This window comes from Lontra canadensis, unplaced genomic scaffold (assembly GCF_010015895.1).
Source record: "Lontra canadensis isolate GAN:19392208 unplaced genomic scaffold, GSC_riverotter_1.0 scaffold78, whole genome shotgun sequence".
Taxonomy (NCBI): Eukaryota; Metazoa; Chordata; class Mammalia; order Carnivora; family Mustelidae; genus Lontra; species Lontra canadensis.
In genome coordinates this window covers 1,144,089-1,162,861 of record NW_022631072.1, presented here as the reverse complement: position 1 = coordinate 1,162,861, position 18,773 = coordinate 1,144,089, and the positions used below count along the sequence as shown (strand labels likewise).

General features: G+C 37.7%; 1 protein-coding gene across 2 annotated transcripts in view; it reads right to left on the bottom strand.

The window, feature by feature from the left end:
* SLC30A6 (solute carrier family 30 member 6) overlaps positions 1-15,215 on the bottom strand; it is a 40,002-nt gene extending 24,787 nt beyond the window's left edge. Inside the window, exons 1-5 of one of the 2 annotated variants that reach the window (XM_032881847.1) lie at positions 15,138-15,215; positions 10,176-10,262; positions 5,212-5,296; positions 3,726-3,768; positions 2,671-2,736 (exon numbers count right to left, since the gene is read on the bottom strand). In XM_032881847.1, the coding sequence (XP_032737738.1) occupies positions 2,671-2,736; positions 3,726-3,768; positions 5,212-5,296; positions 10,176-10,262; positions 15,138-15,215 (359 nt within the window). The remainder of the gene's footprint in view (positions 1-2,670; positions 2,737-3,725; positions 3,769-5,211; positions 5,297-10,175; positions 10,263-15,137) is intronic. The other variant, XM_032881848.1, reaches the window with a different exon arrangement.
* Positions 15,216-18,773: the final 3,558 nt, after the last annotated feature.

The following is an 18,773-nucleotide window of genomic DNA, read 5'->3' as shown; positions in this document are numbered from 1 at the left end:
TTGGATTTTTGTCACTTACAAGCAAAAGCTTTAACTCAGATTCACAGACTTCTATATACAGGTATCTATATGTATCTTGTAACCAATTATCATAGTAACAGTCCAAGTGTATCAAATCTCAGTGACACTTTTGAATATTTTCTCTTTGCATTAAAATTTCATGTTTACTTTGCCTCCTTGTTTATGTAAATAAAACCTGATTTTGTTCAAAAGACTAATTTTGGTTCAAAAGTTTATTTGCCAAAGTTAAATTCTTCTTTCAATGGGAGAAGATATTTGCAAATGATATATCTGATAAGGGGTTAGTATCTAAAATATATAAAGAACTTATATAACTCAATAAAAAAAAATCAAATTAAAAATGAACAGAAGACAAGAACAGACATTTCTCCAAAGAAGACATACAGATGGCAATAGACACATGAAGAGATGCTCCACACCATTTATCATCAAGGCAATGCAAATCAAAACCACAACGAGATATTACCTAAAACCTGTCAGAATGGGTAAAATAAAAAATATAAGAAACAACCAGTATTGGTGAGGTTGTAGAGAAAAAGGAACCCTGTTGGTGGGAATGTAAAGTGGTGCAGCCACTATGGAAAACAGTATGGAAGTTCCTTAAAAAATTAAAAATAGAATGACCGTATGATCTGGTAATCCCACTACTGGGTATTTACTCAAAGAACACAGAAATACTAATTTGAAAAGGTATGTGCACCCCTATGATTAATGAGGCATTGTTTACAATAGTCAAAATATGGAAGTAGCCCAAATGCCCATCAACAGACGAATGGATAAAAACTATATATATATGGAATATTAATCAAATATAGAAAGAATGAAATCTTGCCATCTGCAACAACATAGATGGATCTCGAGGGTATGATGCTAAATGAAGTAAGTCAGAGAAAGACAAGTACCACGTAATCTCACTCATATGTGGAATTTAAGAAACAAAACAAAATAAAAAAAGAGAGACAAGCCAAAAACCAGACTCTTAACTACGGAGAATAGGTAGTTATCAGAGGAGAGGTTGGGTGGGGGGATGGCTGAAATAGGTGAAGGGGATTAAGAGTACACTTATTGTGATGAGCACTTAGTAATGTATAGAATAATGAATCACCACATTGTATACCTGAAACTAATATAACACTGTATGTTAACTCTATGGGGATTTTTAAAAATTAAAAAAAAAAAGAAAGAAAGAAAAATGACAAGTGTTGGTAAGCATGCTGGCAGGAATGGAAAATGGTGCTGCCGCTGGGTATAGTGGTTCCTCAAAAAGTTAAAGATGGAATCACAGAGTATGATCCTGGAATCAGTATACACCCGAAAGAGCTGAAAGCAGGGATTCAAAGAGATCCTTGTACGCCCATGTTTATAAAAGCATTACTTACAACAGCCCAAAGGTGAAAACAAACCAAACGCCCATCAAAAGAAGAATAAACAAAACGTCATATATACATGCAATAGAAAATAATCCCGCTTTAGGAAGTAATGGAATTCTGACACATGCTATAAACAGATGAAATGTGTAAACATTAAGTAAAATCGGCCGTGCTCAGAAGATAAATATTGCGTGATTCCATTTCTAAGAATAACCAGAATAGGCAAATTCATAAACACAGAAAGTAGAAAGGCAGTTGCCAAGGTCTGGGAGATAGGGGAATAGGGAGTTATCGTTTAATGGGTACAGAGTTTCTGTTTCGGAAGGGGAAATATTTCTGGAAATAGTGGCAGTGCTCACAGAACAATGTGAAGGTACTTAATGCCACTGAACTGTACACTTGAAAATGGTTAAAATGTTAACTTTTATGTTACATATATTTTATCACAGTAAAACCCTCCACAAACTTAAAAAGAAATTCTTCTGTCAAGTTTTTTCCTGGAATCCAAAAGGAGCTCGCTTTTTCTAATACATTAGTAAAAACCTCTAACACAAAAGATTATCTTCCAACTTCCAACTTTTAGTAATTTCTAAAACTACAGAAACAGAACCTCAAATTGTTAGTCTATTGCTATCACAAATCCAGTCTTTTTTTTTTTTTAAAGATTTTATTTATTTATTTGACAGAGAAAGATCACAAGTAGACAGAGAGGCAGGCAGAGAGAGAGAGAGAGAGGGAAGCAGGCTCCCTGCTGAGCAGAGAGCCCGATGCGGGACTCGATCCCAGGACCCTGAGATCATGACCTGAGCCAAAGGCAGAGGCTTAACCCACTGAGCCACCCAGGCGCCCCACAAATCCAGTCTTAAGATAAAAATACATCTCTACCACTACATTAATGATAAAATATATCACATTTACTCTAACATTTACAGGACACACCTAGAGGAGAATCCTTTTTACCTTCTCTAAAACTTAAGGGATTACCAAAATATTAAAGAACTTAATGTGAACATTTTATGTTAATATTTGTTTTATAAAACAGAAAAAAACTTAATGTGAACATTTTATTTTAATATGATTTAAATTTACATGTTCGTGTTCCTTATTGAGAATCCTGTGGAAGATATCTTTTTAAATCTACTTTCACTATTTGACCCCCATCCCACTACGCAGACAGCTTTTCTTCTCTACAAACACTCTAGCTAGCTCTTTACTGCCTGATAATAACTACCACTTTAATAGCAGTAAGTTAGCAAAAAATAAAACAACTTGAACTTACCCAAATGAATAGACAGGGCTAGGTTTCCTCATCATTACCCAGTAACTTATCAAACATGTCATTAAACTAAGTAAAAAGGAAAATAAATTTAGCTTTAGAACTACAACAAGAGGAGAACACACAAAAAGAAATTGAGATTTTGGAATTCCTAAGTTGGCTGAAATTTATCAGTGTTTGCACACTAAATTAATAAATTATTCTAATAAACTGTAATCTAATCACCACAAGCATCCTAATATATGAGTTTTAACATACAGAGAAACTGAAAAACGTCATGATCCATCAAGTAAGTAAACAGAACCTAAACCCATACTTTCTCTACTCAGTAAGTTATCCACCCTAAATGGTTTCCGTAACTGAGAAAGCAAAAGTGACACAGTAATAATAAAGGTAACATATTTTATTTTAGCCACAGACAATAAATTTTAACTCTGATAATCTCTAATCTTTGTTAAAAGTTAAACTAAATATTAATAACAACAATATTCTGGATAGGATAAAATTATGTTCATTTTCCAAGTACAGTGAAGATTCACTCTAAAACAACTTACTACAGTGTGAAATCCAGGTGGTAACTGTATGCTTTAGATGAGTCAAGTAGATTTAGTTACAGAAGTGATGAAAAGACATACTTATACTCCTATGGCATGGACCCTGAAGACATCAAGTATCTTGCAACCTAACATAGTAATATGAAAGGTCCTATAAAGCAGGGAGCCAAAAGGGTGTCTCCCTATTCACAATTGCTCACTTCTTAGTTATTAATGCCCACCTACATGGTATGTTCTTACTTGACCCTGATCCTGGCCACAGGTGACTCACCTATAGGTAGGCACCCAAGGCATATGATCTAATGCCTAGGTATTACTTTCTCTGTTCCTCTATAAATGGGTTATTTTCTTCCAGTATATCTTCTAATAGTACTGTTTGTATATATGTTCTATGTTGATAATCTTACTTATTTCACAGATTACTTTTCTTTAGGCACAGAAAACAAAATTCAGTGCAACAAATTCCTTAGTTTCAAAATAGTAAAGAGACTTTTAAAAACTTACCTAAAAAGATCAAAAATGGTCAAGTACGTATAGGCAGTTAAAGCTGCAAAACAACAGAACAACTGATTAAAATGTTGCTGAATCCATGATGGTTCATACCAGGAGTATCCATTACCAAGAAAACCTGAGTCACTAATTGACCTTATATGTTGGCAATTACCTAGATTAATATTTGTAGCCAAACGTAGTAAATACAGAGACTTCTGACTAGCATGGTTAATAGAGTAGGGGACTCTTGATCTCAAGGTTGTGAGTTCAAGCCCAGCATTAGAGCCTAGTAATTAAAAAAAAAAAAAAAAGGTTGGCAAGTATGAAAGCTTGCACGAGAACCTGATTTTGCCATCAGGACAAAGGAAGCAGCACATACCCAAAAGTGCTATGATTTTTTTTTTTTTTTTCCTTCTTGTCGTCTAAGTACTATTTTAAATATATTCTTGGGGCACCTGGGTGGCTCAGTGGTTAAGCCTCTGCCTTCGGTTCAGGTCATGATCTCAGGGTCCTGGGATCGAGTCCCATATTGGGCTCTCTGCTCAGCAGGGAGCCTGCTTCCCCCCTTCTCTCTCTCTGCCGCCTCTCTGCCTACTTGTGATCGCTCTCTGTCAAATAAATAAATAAAATCTTAAAAAAAATAAATATATTCTTTAAATAGCAGGATGAAAATAACGGTACATAAAACATAAGCGGTCAAGAAATGAGGCACCTCGGTGGCTCAGTTGGTTAGGTGTCTGGCTCTTGATTTCTATTTAGGTCATGATGTCAGGGTCGTGGGATGGAGCCCCACATCAGGGTCCGCACTGAGTGTGGAGCCTGCTTGGAATTTTCTCTCTCCCTCTCTTTCTGCCCCTCCCCTCACTCACACTCTCTCTCTTCAAAAATAAAAATAAATAAATAACATAAAAAATTTAAAAAGCATAGGTCAAGAAACAAGAAAAATATTATAGACGTCCCTTTTCAAGGAAAATCCAAGAAATTTAACCTCAAAATCTTACTTAGACACGGCATAAATTGAACGGCTAATCTATCACGTTATAAAGGAATCACAGTCTTTCAAGTAAATTTAAAGCTATTTAAAAAAAATGATTAGCTCATTTAAAATGATAATGCTAACAACTGAACCAAACTTTACAAGGCATTTTTACATAGAGTCTCTCATTTAAATCTTGAGTTATATTTCAGAATAATATATTCCACATAAAGAAAGATATATCTTTATTTAAAATCAGAACAATAGGGGCACCTGGGTAGCTCAGTGGGTTAAAGCCTCTGCCTTCGGCCCAGGTCATGATCCCAGGGTCCTGGGATTGAGCCCCACATCGGGCTCTCTGCTCAGCAGGGAGCCTGCTTCCCCCTCTCTCTCTGCCTGCCTCTCTGCCCACTTGTGATCTCTGTCTGTCAAATAAATAAATAAATAAAAATCTTAAAAAAAATCAGAACAATAAATATGAAACTAATGATTAACTCCAACAAAATAAGAAAGATGACATACCTATACTGTTAGTGGAACTGCACCACATAAGCAGGAAGCCAGTACATGTTAAGTTTATTGCACCAAAGAGCAGTATCTTCCAGGACTGTGAAAAACAAAATCATTCTTATTTGCATAGTGCTGATAAACTTCACTGGGTTTGTTCAAGTTGCTACAATTTCCATTCAACAAAGGAATAAGCACAGATTCCTTCAAAAGGTCATATTTCTTATAGCTACAAAAATTACCATCAACCAAATTATTTTATCAATTAAAAAAAAGGTAGTTCTAGAAGACAAACTCAAGAGAAGAACATTCTGCCATATAAACTCTCAAACAGCTGAGAAAAATAGGCATATAGTTTAATATCATTTTCTTTCTATACGTAAAGACAACAATAGCAGATGGGGCAAAATATAAAGCAACTGGTGAATCTGAGTAAAGGGCTTAAAGGAGTTCCTTACACTAATCTTGTGACTTTTCCATAAGCTTGAAATTATATTAAAATAAGTTATTCTTCCTCTCTCACCAAAAAGGGCTACACTTACTTATTTACCAAATAAGTCGTATGAAATAGGACTGCAAAAGGGGAAAAGACTATACCATGGGTTAGAAGTTGGTAGACCTGAGATACACCATGCAAGTAGCGAGGCTTTTGTCAGAGGAAGCAGAAAGGGCATTCTAAGAATAAAAGATCAAGTGAAGTGTTTTAAAACTTTTATTCCACTGTACTCCCTACAAAGGGAGACCTATCATTGTGTGAAAGTAGAAGTGAAGGAAATTAGTGAAAAGGGAGTTTTCACTGAAGGTGTTAAAATTAAAGATACAATTCCACAGGTCAAGCGTGGGATAGGATGGCTTTAGAACGCAGATGCAGAGTATAGATTTAGGATGAAGAACACCTTCTCTGAGAAAGGTGAGAAGGGTAAAAAGGTTGACTGAAGGGACAGAGAAACTGTGACTAGAAAGAAGTGACAGCAAAGCAGCACAGAGCTACTAGCCTCTACCTCTCTAGAAAAGAAGAAACAAGGCCACTTTCTAAAATTAAGGGATGTGGTAGAATAAACAGGACTGGAACTTAAATCCAGAGGAGAATGTACAGAACAGCAGTTCTAGGGAGCGTACTTCTGAATCATCAGAGGAAAACAAGAATGGCTGCCAGGAATTTAGGGTAGACCGCATTCTGCATCTTCCTCTACCCCCAGGAGCAAAACCAGAGGAGCAGGTGAGATAGCGATGTCAGAGACCGAGCTGATATGATAGGTTAATGAGACAAGGGACTCTAATAGTGAGGACATTAATGAAGTGACTGGACACGGGCTCTAGTCAGAATAGGGATTCAAGAACAGTCAGAAAAGGAGGATAAGGCATGTAATTTGAAAATGACATTCTCTGCAGCTCTACCGAGGAATCATGTTATTTATCAACAAATACTTGAGTACCTATTTCTCAAAAGATGCTTTTCCAGGCACAGGAGATACAGGAGTGACAGACAATTAGCAAATATGCAAGGTCAGGTGGTGTAAGTGCTACAAAGGAAAAATAAAGTACGGTAAGAACACCGTAATGGGAGATATGGAAAGGGTGCTCTGCCACACAAGGTGGTCAAAAAGATCCCCTTGGTAAGGTAACATGTAACCAGAAATTTTACAGAGGCAAAGGTGCTAAGCATGCAGATATCGGGAAAAGAAAACGGGAACTACAGTGTGAAAGCCCTGAGATAGAAGAGGACCTGGCTGAGGACGGACAGACGAGAGGCGAGAGGAAGTCCAGGGCTCCATCAGGGACTTCTTGCGTTTCAGATAACAGACATGGAATTTATTCCAAACGAGATGGAAAGCAGCTTAGCTTTCATTTCTAAAAGATCATTTTGGCTTCTCTTTGTAGAATACACTGAATAGGGGCAATGACAGAAGTAGGAAAACCATTTAGAATGTGACTGCAGAAATCCATGTGAGAAATGGTGATTTTGAAGTTGGTAAGAAAGTGTTAAAAAAGTCATATTCTGTGTGTTACATTGAAGACAGACCATGGTGCAAGATTTACTTACAGAATGGATGAAGAATGAGAGAAAGGGAGAATGACTCCAAGGTTTCTGGCCTGTGCACTGAAAGAACAGAGTGGCCATTTAGTGAGGAAGGAACAGAAAAATCAAAGTTCAAATTTGACCATATTAAATTTGAGATGCCTATTAGATATTCAAGTGGAAATGTTGAGACAGCCATGATATGTATAGGAATCTAGAAGGAGGGGAAAAGTTAAGGACTGAGATGTAAATGTGATGTCACGAGCATGTGGCAGACAAAGCATCAGGTGTAATGAACAGAAACAACAGAAGCTGGAGCTCTAAGTGCTGGAGCTTAGCACTTAGCTCTAAGTGATGGAGAGTATCTGCACAATGTACGTGTTCTCTAAAACTCAGATATCAGGAAGATGGGAGGGAAGTGATGAACAACGGCCAACTAAGTAGGAGGAAAACCAAAAGTGATACTTCAGAGTCAAAATGAAAAAGTGCTTTAAGGAAGAAGTAACAAATTTTTGTTAAATGCTGTTGAAAGTTAAGTAAAATGGGAAATGAGGATGACCATTGATTTTGGCAACACAGTGTTTACCAGTTACTTTGTTAAAGCAGTTCCAGTGGATTGGTGGGGGGCTACAACCAGACTGGTATATGTTTAGTGGAGACAAGGAGAAGAGAAAGTGAAAAGGTAGTAAAGACAATTAGTTTAAGTAGTTTTGCTATAAAAGGAAGCAGAGAAATGAGGCAGTAGTTGAAAGTGGAAGATGTGGCATGTGCTCACGATGCAGGAAGGAACAACTGTAGGAAGCTTGTCTTTGAGTAGGCACCAAGTGGAAGCGCAGAGAGCCCATTCATAGAAACAGGAGCAAAGGCAGAATGTTGGGAGAGGACAGGATGTGGAAGTGTTTTCTGATTACTTCTTTTCCTTTAGTGAAACAGGAAGAAAGATCAACAGGTCAGAGTGAGGATGAATAAGATTTTGGAAGTTTGAGGACAGAAGTGAAAGACTATGGCATAAAATAGCCATCTACAAAAATGGAAAACTGAATGAACTGAATGATGTACTATGAGCAGCCTAATGGCGCACTTGGGCATGAATTTAAAGTGAGACCAGTCACCATGGTTTTGTGTTTCTCTCAGGCTACATTCAGTTGCTTGGGTGCAGGTACAGAACAGCAGGAATACTGACTTAATGATGTTAAGGATTTGCCTTGGAAGTATGAGAGGAAGAGTTACAGATGGATGGGAGGGCACAAAGAGTTGAAGACATATGCAAGAAATCAGTAATAATGGACCAAAGAATCTAAATTGGATAATTAAGCAAATGAGGATAAAAGAGGTGAAAAACAGGGAAAATACGGCATAGTCAGTGGATTGGAGATCCTAGTAAGATTGAAGAATTACTGGAATTGGGATAATACAAGGAGTGAACTGGAATAACAAGAGATGGTGACTACGAGTGAAATAATTGAAACTGAGTCAATGGGAAGATATAATTATGAATGATAATAGCGGTGGTATGGTCATAGGAGTGGACAATTGGAAGGGATGCAGGACAAGATTATTTGTGGTAAGGAAGTAAGGAACTGAGAAGTAGGGATTTTCCTCATGATGTAAGGAATTACCATGAACCAAAACAGGAGTAGTAGTAAAGAGAGGTGAGCCAGGCACATCTTGTAAGATTTAAATTATGATGGACAGTATCTGCACAATGCAGGTGTTCTTATAGCAGTTTTGTTCCCACTATCTATTCTGTGGTATACTGTGCTTCAATAAAGCTTATGGTTCAAGAACTTCCTGTTTACTTCTGTAATGTAGTTGCTTTCCACCAAGATGATATAGTTCTATCTGTTCTCAAGAGATCATCCTAAATGGAATAGACACAGAGGCAGCAGATGAATTTCCTACTCTTGGCTCTTTAACATCCAGGACATGATACTATTTTCAAATACTAGAATTACTGAGTTCTGACTACATTTCAAGGTTTAAGCAACAGGAAATATAGTGATAAGAAACAAAGAACAAAAGCCTCTAATCTAGTATCATACATAATACATGACCAATTTGTCATAGGTACACTTATGTTCCACTGAAGCTGGGTTTATTTAAAATTCATCATGTATTTATTGGGTACTTAGTTTGTACTTTTATTAAAAAGTGAACAAAACAGACTCAGTCACTGTCTTCAGGGAGCTTATAGTATAATTTAGATAATAATGAAAACAATGAATATAGAACAGTAACTAGAAGGTCTATATTGATCACCAAAAAGGGTACCATTTATCTTTTTTTTTTTTAAAATGTGAGCTCTTTGCCTAACATGGGTGGGGCTTGAATTCATGACCTCAAAGCATAAGTTGTTTTTCCTTCCTTACACCAAAAATGAGAAAACATGGCTTTAAACTACATCCATTAACTTTGTAAAAAAAAGTAACAAAAGGCAATCGTAAAGTAATTTTTCTTTATAATTCATTAGAATTAGAATAAAAATCTTAACCAAAGCCCAGCTTCCTCCCAAGCAATATAACTACATATCAAAGTAATTGATTTTTACATTACAATTTACATTAAATTTACAATGTAATTTAATTTTCCATTAAAATTTTGCTTAGCCAGCGGCGCTTGGCTCACTGTCAGTAGAGCACGCGACTTGATGTTGGTGTAGTGAGTTCGAGCCCCATGTTGGGCACAGAGATTACTTTAAAAAAAAAATTGCTTATTCAACAACAACAACAACAACAAATGAAAACAGCGTGGCATGGAGCACCTGGCTGGCTCAGTTGGTGGAGTATGCAACTCTTAACCTTGGGGCTGTGAGTTCAAGCCCCATGTTGGGCGAGCGTTTACTTAAAAATAAAAGGTGTATGGTGGGATCACAAGTAATTTCTATAATGCCTTAAAAATTATCTTTTTCAATGTCATAATATTGTCAATACAGTGATTAGAGTTAATAAAGATAACTTACCCTTCGGTCTGCTGCTACAAGTCTAAATTCCTGTAATAACTTGCCAAAAAAAGATCTTTGTGGTTTTCTAAAGAGATGAATTGTCCCCTTTAAAAATAAACAAAAAAATAAACAAATCAACATTGAAGCATCTAATCTTTTTCATATCCTGTGATGTGATACAATAGTAACAACATTTACTGAATGCTCAATATGTGGCAAGCAATTATTCCAGATAATTATGCATATTTATCTATTTCTCACAATTATCTATGAGATGGAAACAATCTTTTTTCTTTTTTTGAAGATTTTTATTTTTTGACAGAGAGAGAGAGAGAGAACACAAGAAGGCAGAGAGCCAGGCAGAGAGAGAGGGGGAAGCAGGCTCCTTGCCAAGCAGAAAGCCCGATGGAGGACCCTATCCCAGGACCCTGAGATCATGACCTGAGCTGAAGGCAGAGGCTTAACCCACTAAGCCACCCAGGAGCCCCTGGAAACAATCTTTAATTGTCCAAGGGCACAATGCTAACAAATGGCTGAGCAGAAATTCAAACCCAGCCATTTTATTTTTTTAAGGATTTTATTTATATATTTATTTATTTGAGAGCAAATGAGAGAGGACAAGCAGGGGTAACAGCAGAGGAAGAGGGAGAAGCAGACTCCCAGCTGAGCAGGGAGCCTGATGCGGGGCTTGATCCCAGAACCCTGGGATCATGACCCCAGCTGAAGGCAGACGCTTAATCAACTAAGGCACCCAGGTGCCCGCAAACCCAGGCATTTTAGCTCCTGGCTACACAATTCTATTTTTAAATGGATTTTAGATTATTTTGAACCATAAAATCAAACCATTTGCCAGATAGCCCTACTGGAAATAAAATACTACAATTAACTTAATAGAAGTTTTATATGTGAAAAGTTTGGAAACTATTATTATAGTAAAATCTCTGAGGTTCTCTCTTAAGCATTCAAAGTCAAGAGACATCCTCACTAGTCTCCGCAGTCCTTGCTAGAACTCCGTATGGGACCATCAGAGAAAGGGCATGATAGTGGGGTTACTGACAAGAGAAGAAATGTAAGTGGAGACTAAAGAGGAATCTGCCACTCAAGCTTATGAAATCTTAGAATAAAAAATAATTTAAGTATATATGGGAAATTAGCTTATGATTAAGTCAGTATCCAATATCAACAGGAGAAAATATGAGTTACCCAATAAATGGTTTTTGGAAAAGGTAACGTTGGATCTTTACTATATTTCTTACTCTAATTTTTTATTATGTTAAAACTAAAATACAAAACTACAGAATACTTGAAGAAATTTATGATGCACAATTTTATAATCTTGGAGTTGGAAAAGACTTTTCATAATAGGATATAAAACCAAGAAGCTATAAAGGAAAAAACCGATCAATTTTACTATTTTGGGAATATAATACTCAACAACAGACAAAAATAAAGAAAATCCTACAGAGAGAAAATAAACTGGGAAAAAAAGAATTTTAATTGTTACTTCAAAAGCTAAGTATTGTTTCTAGGGAAAAAAATCTTTCACAATTATCAGCGGGTCATATATAATAACTTGATTGCTAAGTGCCATGCACTTAAATATTTATTTGGATTTTAATTTTAGCAAAATGCTTTACTAGACAGTAAGGCCACAATCACCATAACAACTATTTCTACCTCACTGCTGTTGGCCACTTTGACTTAAACACTTAAATTCCACAGAAAGCCATGGAACTGGGTGTCAACAGATAAAAAATGAGGAAAACTTTCAGATCCAACTCCAGCACAGGTCTGATTTTCCTAAGTAATAGTAGTAACATCTCAGTAGCTATAAAAAAGGTATATCCCATTTCTTCAAAGCTCAGACATGTCATTAGTTTCATTAGATGAAACTCAGAAAAGGCAGAAGATAAAGTTGAACGTTAGAAATCTGGCATTTAAAACCAGAATGTTCATCATTGTTGAGGCCAAGTGATGGCTACATGGGCGCTTATTATATTATATTCTACTTTCTTGTTTTTGCAAATTTCCATAATAAAAAAAATTTAAGTAAAACATACTTTAAAATATAAAAATAGGGGCGCCTGGATGGCTCAGTCATGAAGCATCTGCCTTGTGCTCAGGTCATAATCCCAGGGTCCTGGGATTGAGCCGTATGAGTCAGGTTCCCTGCTCAGCAAGAAGCCTGCTTCTTCCTCTCCCACTCCCCCTGCTTGCGCTCCCTCTCTTGCTATCTCTATCAAATAAATAAATAAAATCTTAAAAAGTAAGTAAATATAAAGCATTAGAAAAAAGTGTTACTTATTTTTGCTATCCAAATAAAGACCAGTGTGTGTGTGTAACTCTAAAGCTTTGCTAATTCAGTTGAGAAGGAACAATATGCTATTTTCATCTGAGATGCTAATGAATGGTCAATTAATAAATATATTCCATTCTTAATGAATTATGTGTGGGATATTTGGTCCCAAAGATAAATTCTGCTTAATACTAAAATAGAAGATTATACTTAATACTAAAAATAGAAGATATCCCTGGATATCTTCTAACTTCATCCCACTTTAAATGACTTAAGTTACTTTAAGTTTCAGGTTGAGAAAATAAGGTTTCTAAAAGGTAGAATGCCATTTCTGATATTGATTAAAAGAAGTAAAAACCCACAAAAATCCTAATGTTCATGTCACTTTTCAAAATTATATTAGCCCTCCATTGCTATCATGATAAACTCTTAATTTTGCAACCTGAAATTCAATGCTTTCAATCACGTAGCCTGTTTCTTTCCAGTTTAATCTCTTGCTCCACACAGGGAATCAACTCCAACTAAACTAGTGTACTCCTGGTCTAATGATCATATCACTCTAGAGTGAAAAGGCCAGAGTTGTCTAACCAAGCTCTAACAGCCCTGTAATACTTAACAAATTACTTGACCTCTGTTTTCTCAACCGAATGAGAGTAATGAATAGTAAGATTAAGAGTAATAGAGCAGGGAGAAAATACTGTTTCATGGCTGACCTTCTATGTGAAGGCTTCCTAGATTATTCCAAACTATACTGTTCTTTATGCCACTTGCTTTGTAATTAACCAGAGGACAGCCTTCCTCACCCTATCATCATGCATTTTAAGTCAATTTTTTTTAGTAACATCACTAATGACAAGGGCTGTATTTCCTTTACATTTTCTAAGATAGCATTGTGCATTGCATATAACACCTTAACAAGAAGGACTCGTAAACCCTTTCTTCTCCAAAATTTTTAAAATAAACTTTAAATGCTACTATTTTTCTGTATTATTAACGTTTCAAGCACAAAAATTTAGTGCCATAGCTATTTATTTGGTGTTTTATAAAACAGGTATTTATTGAAAAGTTCCTCTCTGAGCCAGGGACAAGGCTCTGGGAATATCAGAGTGAACACAGAGGTCCTGCTCTCAAAGAGCTTACAGTCTAGGAAGTGAGAAAGACAAGTAAATACGCAATTTTAACATAGTCTGGTAAGGGCTACATATGTTATTGATAAATAACACCAAGATATCACAAGCACAAAGGAGGCACCTAACAGGATCTTGAAACACCGGTGGGCAGGAAGGCTCATGAGAGACTAAAGGGCGTTCAAGGGTTATACTGATAAAGATGAGGGGTAGGAGAGGACTGGTTTTGGCAGATAGAACAGCATATACAAATTAGGTGCAAAGGCCTAATCCTGAGAGCATCTTGTGCAAGGTGTTCACTCTGACTGAATATGAATGTATGTTTGTGAAAAAAGAGGCTATAAAGAAGCTTGGCCCCCTCTTTCCCAAAAAGCAGCAGCAGCAGCTTGACAACAGAGAGCTTCATATGCCATGCCAAATAGGACTTTATCTTGAGGACTGTGTGTGTGTGGTTGGGCGGTGGGTGGGTGGGGGTGGGTGGCGGGGGTGGTTATGCAAGGGAGCAAGGGAGTGCCATGGTCCCCGATTTTAGAAATTTAATTCTGGCTACACAGTGGTGAATATTTTGAAGAAAGTAGCTGGAAGGCTATTTGGTCAGCCCCCGCCCCCCAAATAAGCTTTTTACCCACTTTCTGTGTGCAAAAAACAGATTACAGAAAATTTACAAAAGAAAAAGAAAGCATAAATAGGACATTTTTCTTGACCATATCCACTCAAGGAAAAAACTTACTAGGGTGACAATGGCTTAGGAACTGAAACGTGATCCTGTTCTCACATGCAGGCCATCAATAAGAGATCCATTAACTTCTGTGATAAAATGGTACCTCTTTTGACGCTAAAATTACAATCAACTTATCTTTTGATATGATTCGGAGAGCTATACATTTGATCTGTAAAAGCATAAAAAGAATAATTTCTCTAAAAAATTTTAGGCTCAACATCATATCCCCGAAACCGTAAGGTATACTGGGTTCTACAAAAGTAGCAAGAAACATGCAACAAAGGTGCTATACCAACACCTGGACTTTCTCCAGTCACTGGCCTTCTGAACGTCGCTGCCGTGTCCGGCTATCTGGCACTCCATAAAGCCAGGTCGCAGTGTGGGGCGTTCACCTCAACATCCCGCTCATAACCCTCTTTATTAACGTCAACGGTATTGTCCCCCGTGTAAGCATCACTAATTACAGTCGCTGTCGCTGTGGACTTGTTTTCAGAGCTTTCGTGGGTGTAGACGCTGACGCCGGCCAAGACTTTTAGCTCCGTATGAAGTAAATCTCGGCAAGGGAGAAGTCATAAGCTCGCTAAAAAGTGAAAGCTCGGCTCCGAGCAGGGCCGGGATCCCCAGCGTCTAACCAACCGGGTGAAGGGGACTGAGGGAATCAGCTCTGGGGGGGAATGCTTCCGCCGTCCCCGCTTCTCCTGTGGGGTGTGGGGAGCCAACCACGACTCCCAGGACCCCACCTCTGGGCAGCTGAGGCCTGTCAAGGCCGCACTGGGGTGAAAGAAGATAAGAGGAATCACCTAGGACAGAACCCCTCATATCCGCAGCCAACTCACCATGGTAAGGAGAGGCACAGCTCCCGCCGGAAGACGCTCTAGGAGCTGGTTTTCCCTAGAGCGGAAGGGGTGGGGCATCAGAGGACGATTGGCGGAGAGAGACGCGGGGCGGAAATGCGTGCGCTGTCTCTTGTTCCCGCCCTCTCTCCGGCTGTCCCGGCGTTCTACAAAGGTGAAGGCAGATGGCTAGGGTGACCCCACCGAGGCATTTGAGGGGTAGGTGGAGAGCTAAAGACCTTGTTAAGGAGTCCTTAGGGTTTGTTTTTTTTTTTAATGTATGATGTCTTTTTATTTAAATGCAATTAATTCACATATAATGTATTACTGGTTTCAGAGGTAGAGGTCATTCATTAGTTGTATACAACACCTAGTGCTCATTACATCACCTGCCTTCTTTTTTTTTTTTTTTTTAAAAATTTTATTTATTTATTTGACAGAGAGATCACAAGCAGGCAGAGAGGCAGGCAGAGAGAGGAGGAAGCAGGCTCCCTGCTGAGCAGAGAGCCCGATGTGGGGCTCGATCCCAGGACTCCGAGATCATGACCTGAGCCGAAGGCAGCGGCTTAACCCACTGAGCCACCCAGGCGCCCCATCACCTGCCTTCTTTAATGTCCATCACCCAGTTATCCCTTCACCTGCGCTGCTCCCCCCGCCCCCCAGCAACTCTTAGTTTGTTTCCTGTGATTAAAAGTATCTTGTGTTTTGTCTCCCTCTCTGATGTCATCTTGGTTTTACCCCCTTCCCTTCCCCTAGGATCCCATTTTGTTTCTTAAAATCCACATATGAGATCATGATAATTATCTTTGTTTTTTCACTTCACATAATACCCTCTAGTTCCATACACCTCTTTGCAAATGGCAAGATTTCATTTTTTTTTTTTCCCCTTGGGTGGCTGAGTAGTATTCCATTGTATATATACATACCACATCCCCTTTATCCATTCTTCTGTTGATGGACGTCTAGGTTCTTTCCATAGTTTGGCCATTGTGGACATTGCTGCTATAAACATTGGGGTGCAGGTGCCCCTTCAGATCACTACATTTGTATCTTGGGGTAAATACCCAGTAGTGCAGTTGCTCGTTAGTAGGGTAGCTGTATTTTCAACTTTTTGAGGAACCTCCATACTGTTTTCCAGAGTGGCTGCACCAGCTTGCATTCCCACAAATCGTGTAGGAGGGTCTCCCTTTCTCCACATCCTCAGCAACATCTGTGTGTTCTGAATTGTTAATTTTAGCCATTTGGTTTGTGAGGTGGTATCTCATTGTGGTTTTTATTTGTATTTGGTTAGGGTTTATTTGTAATGTTAGGAAAATTTCATTTAGTGCTGAAGCGCTTTTACCTGTTGTGTGATTTAAACTTTTGCCATACTTTGTGAAATAGTATTCTCTTTTGAGGAAGCAGGAAGAATAAGAAATTTGCCCAGAGGCATACAGCTCGTTCTCCACAGTAGCTGAATTTGAACTGAGACCAAATATAGAATACCATGTACTATCCTAAAACACTACCTAAATACCCATGAAATTAATTTTATAATGGAAGTAATATTAATTACTTAGAGACAGAAAACTTTAATTACTTAAAGGAGACAGAAAACAAGTAGGGAGGAAAAAATGTTTAATATATTGATAGTGTCATGTAGAAAATGTTGTGCTACAGAGAGTGACTAGGTTGCTAATTCATAGTAGTCCAAGAAGCTTCTCTAAGGAGAGTAAATTTGACTTCTGAATGACAAAGTCTTTCTGTGAAAATTATTCCAGGCAGGATAAACAATCCAAATACGTAAGTCAAAAACAAGCAGAAATGTTTCAAGGTCTCAAAGAAGGCAGTGTGTCTGGAGATCTAATGAAGAAATCTAAATGGCAAATGGATCAGCTCAAACAGGAATTTCTAATGTAGGGGTAAGGAGACCGATTTTGTTTTGTTTTGTTTTCTAAGTGAGACAGGAAGCCTGTGGAGGGTTTTAACAAAGGAGTGACCTTTACATGGTGATATGGAGAATGGATTGTAGGTGGATAGTAATAAAGAATATTTACTAAGCACTTACATGGTAGACACGTTTTATGATTTTAACATGGACTAGCTTATTTAATCCTCCTAACCGGCATTTGGTATAGGTACTATTATTAGCCCCCGTTTCAAAAACTGTATGCCAACATCACATACTTACTTAATGGCAGAACTGGAATTCTGTGTTACAGAACCTAATTCTAAAACCTTACCTGCTACTCTGTGCTTACTACTCCTGGACAAGATTGGAAGCAATAGGTTAGGACACTATTGCCTTATTTACCCGGAGCAAATCATTCCTGATTTTTGAAGTTTCTTTACAGTCTTTTTAAAATTGGAATCAAATAGTATATACTGTAGTCCGCCTACTTCATGTAAGGGTGTATTCTAACTTTTCCCTATATCTTAATTTTTCCAGAATGTTGTTTTAATGACCTTAAAGAATTCAATTGTAGGCATGTGCCTTTACATAATTCCTTACTGATGAGTGTAACAGGATTTAGACATATCAAAAAGAAATCTCTCAAGCTATTTTAAGAAAAAAAAATATACTACAGGCAATTGGGTATAAAATGATAGGAAACAACTACAGAGGAGATCAACAAAAGGAAGACTTGAACAATACTATATACCTATTACACCTAACATATCTAGAATATACCACCCAACAGCAGAATACACATTCTTCTCAGGTGCACATGAAGCATTTTCCAGGAGAGTGCATACGTTAGGCCACGAAAGAATCATCAGTAAATTTGAAAGGATTAAAATCATAGTATGTTCTCTAAACATACTGGAATGAAATTAGAAATCCATAATTAAAGGAGATTTGGGATCTTCGAATTTTACGGAAATTAAAAAACATAGTCTTTTTTTTTTTTTTTTAAAGATTTTATTTATTTATTTGACAGACAGAGATCACAAGTAGACGGAGAGTCAGGCAGAGAGAGAGAGGGAAGCAAGCAGGCTTCTTGCTGAGCAGAGAGCCCGATGCGGGACTCGATCCCAGGACCCTGAGATCATGACCTGAGCTGAAGGCAGCGGCTTAACCCACTGAGCCACCCAGGCGCCCCAAAAAACATAGTCTTTAATAGTCAGTGGGTCAAAGAAGAAATTCCAACAGAACTTTGAAAATACATTAAGATGAATAAAAATGAAAACTCAATATACTAAAACTTACTGGATACAGCAAAACCTGCAGGCAGAAATTTAAGCTATAAATGCCTACATTTTAAAAGGAAGAAAGATCTCAAGTCAATAATCTTTTTTTTTTTTTTAGATTTTATTTATTTATTTGACAGAGATCACAAGTAGGCAGAGAGGCAGGCAGAGAAGGAGTGGGAAGCAGGCTTCCCACTGAGCAGAGAGCCCGATGCAGGGCTCAATCCCAGGACCCTGGGATCATGGCCTGAGCCGAAGGCAGAGGCTTTCACCCATATGAGCCACCCAGGCACCCCTAACCTTTCATCATAGTAGAAAAAGAGCAAACTAGAGCAAGCAAAGGAAATAATAAATCTTGGAGAGGAAATAAATGAAGTGGGGAATAGGAAAACAATAGAGAAAAATTCACAAAACCAAATATTGGCTCTTTGAAAAGTTCAACAAAATTGACAAAGCTTTACTGACAAC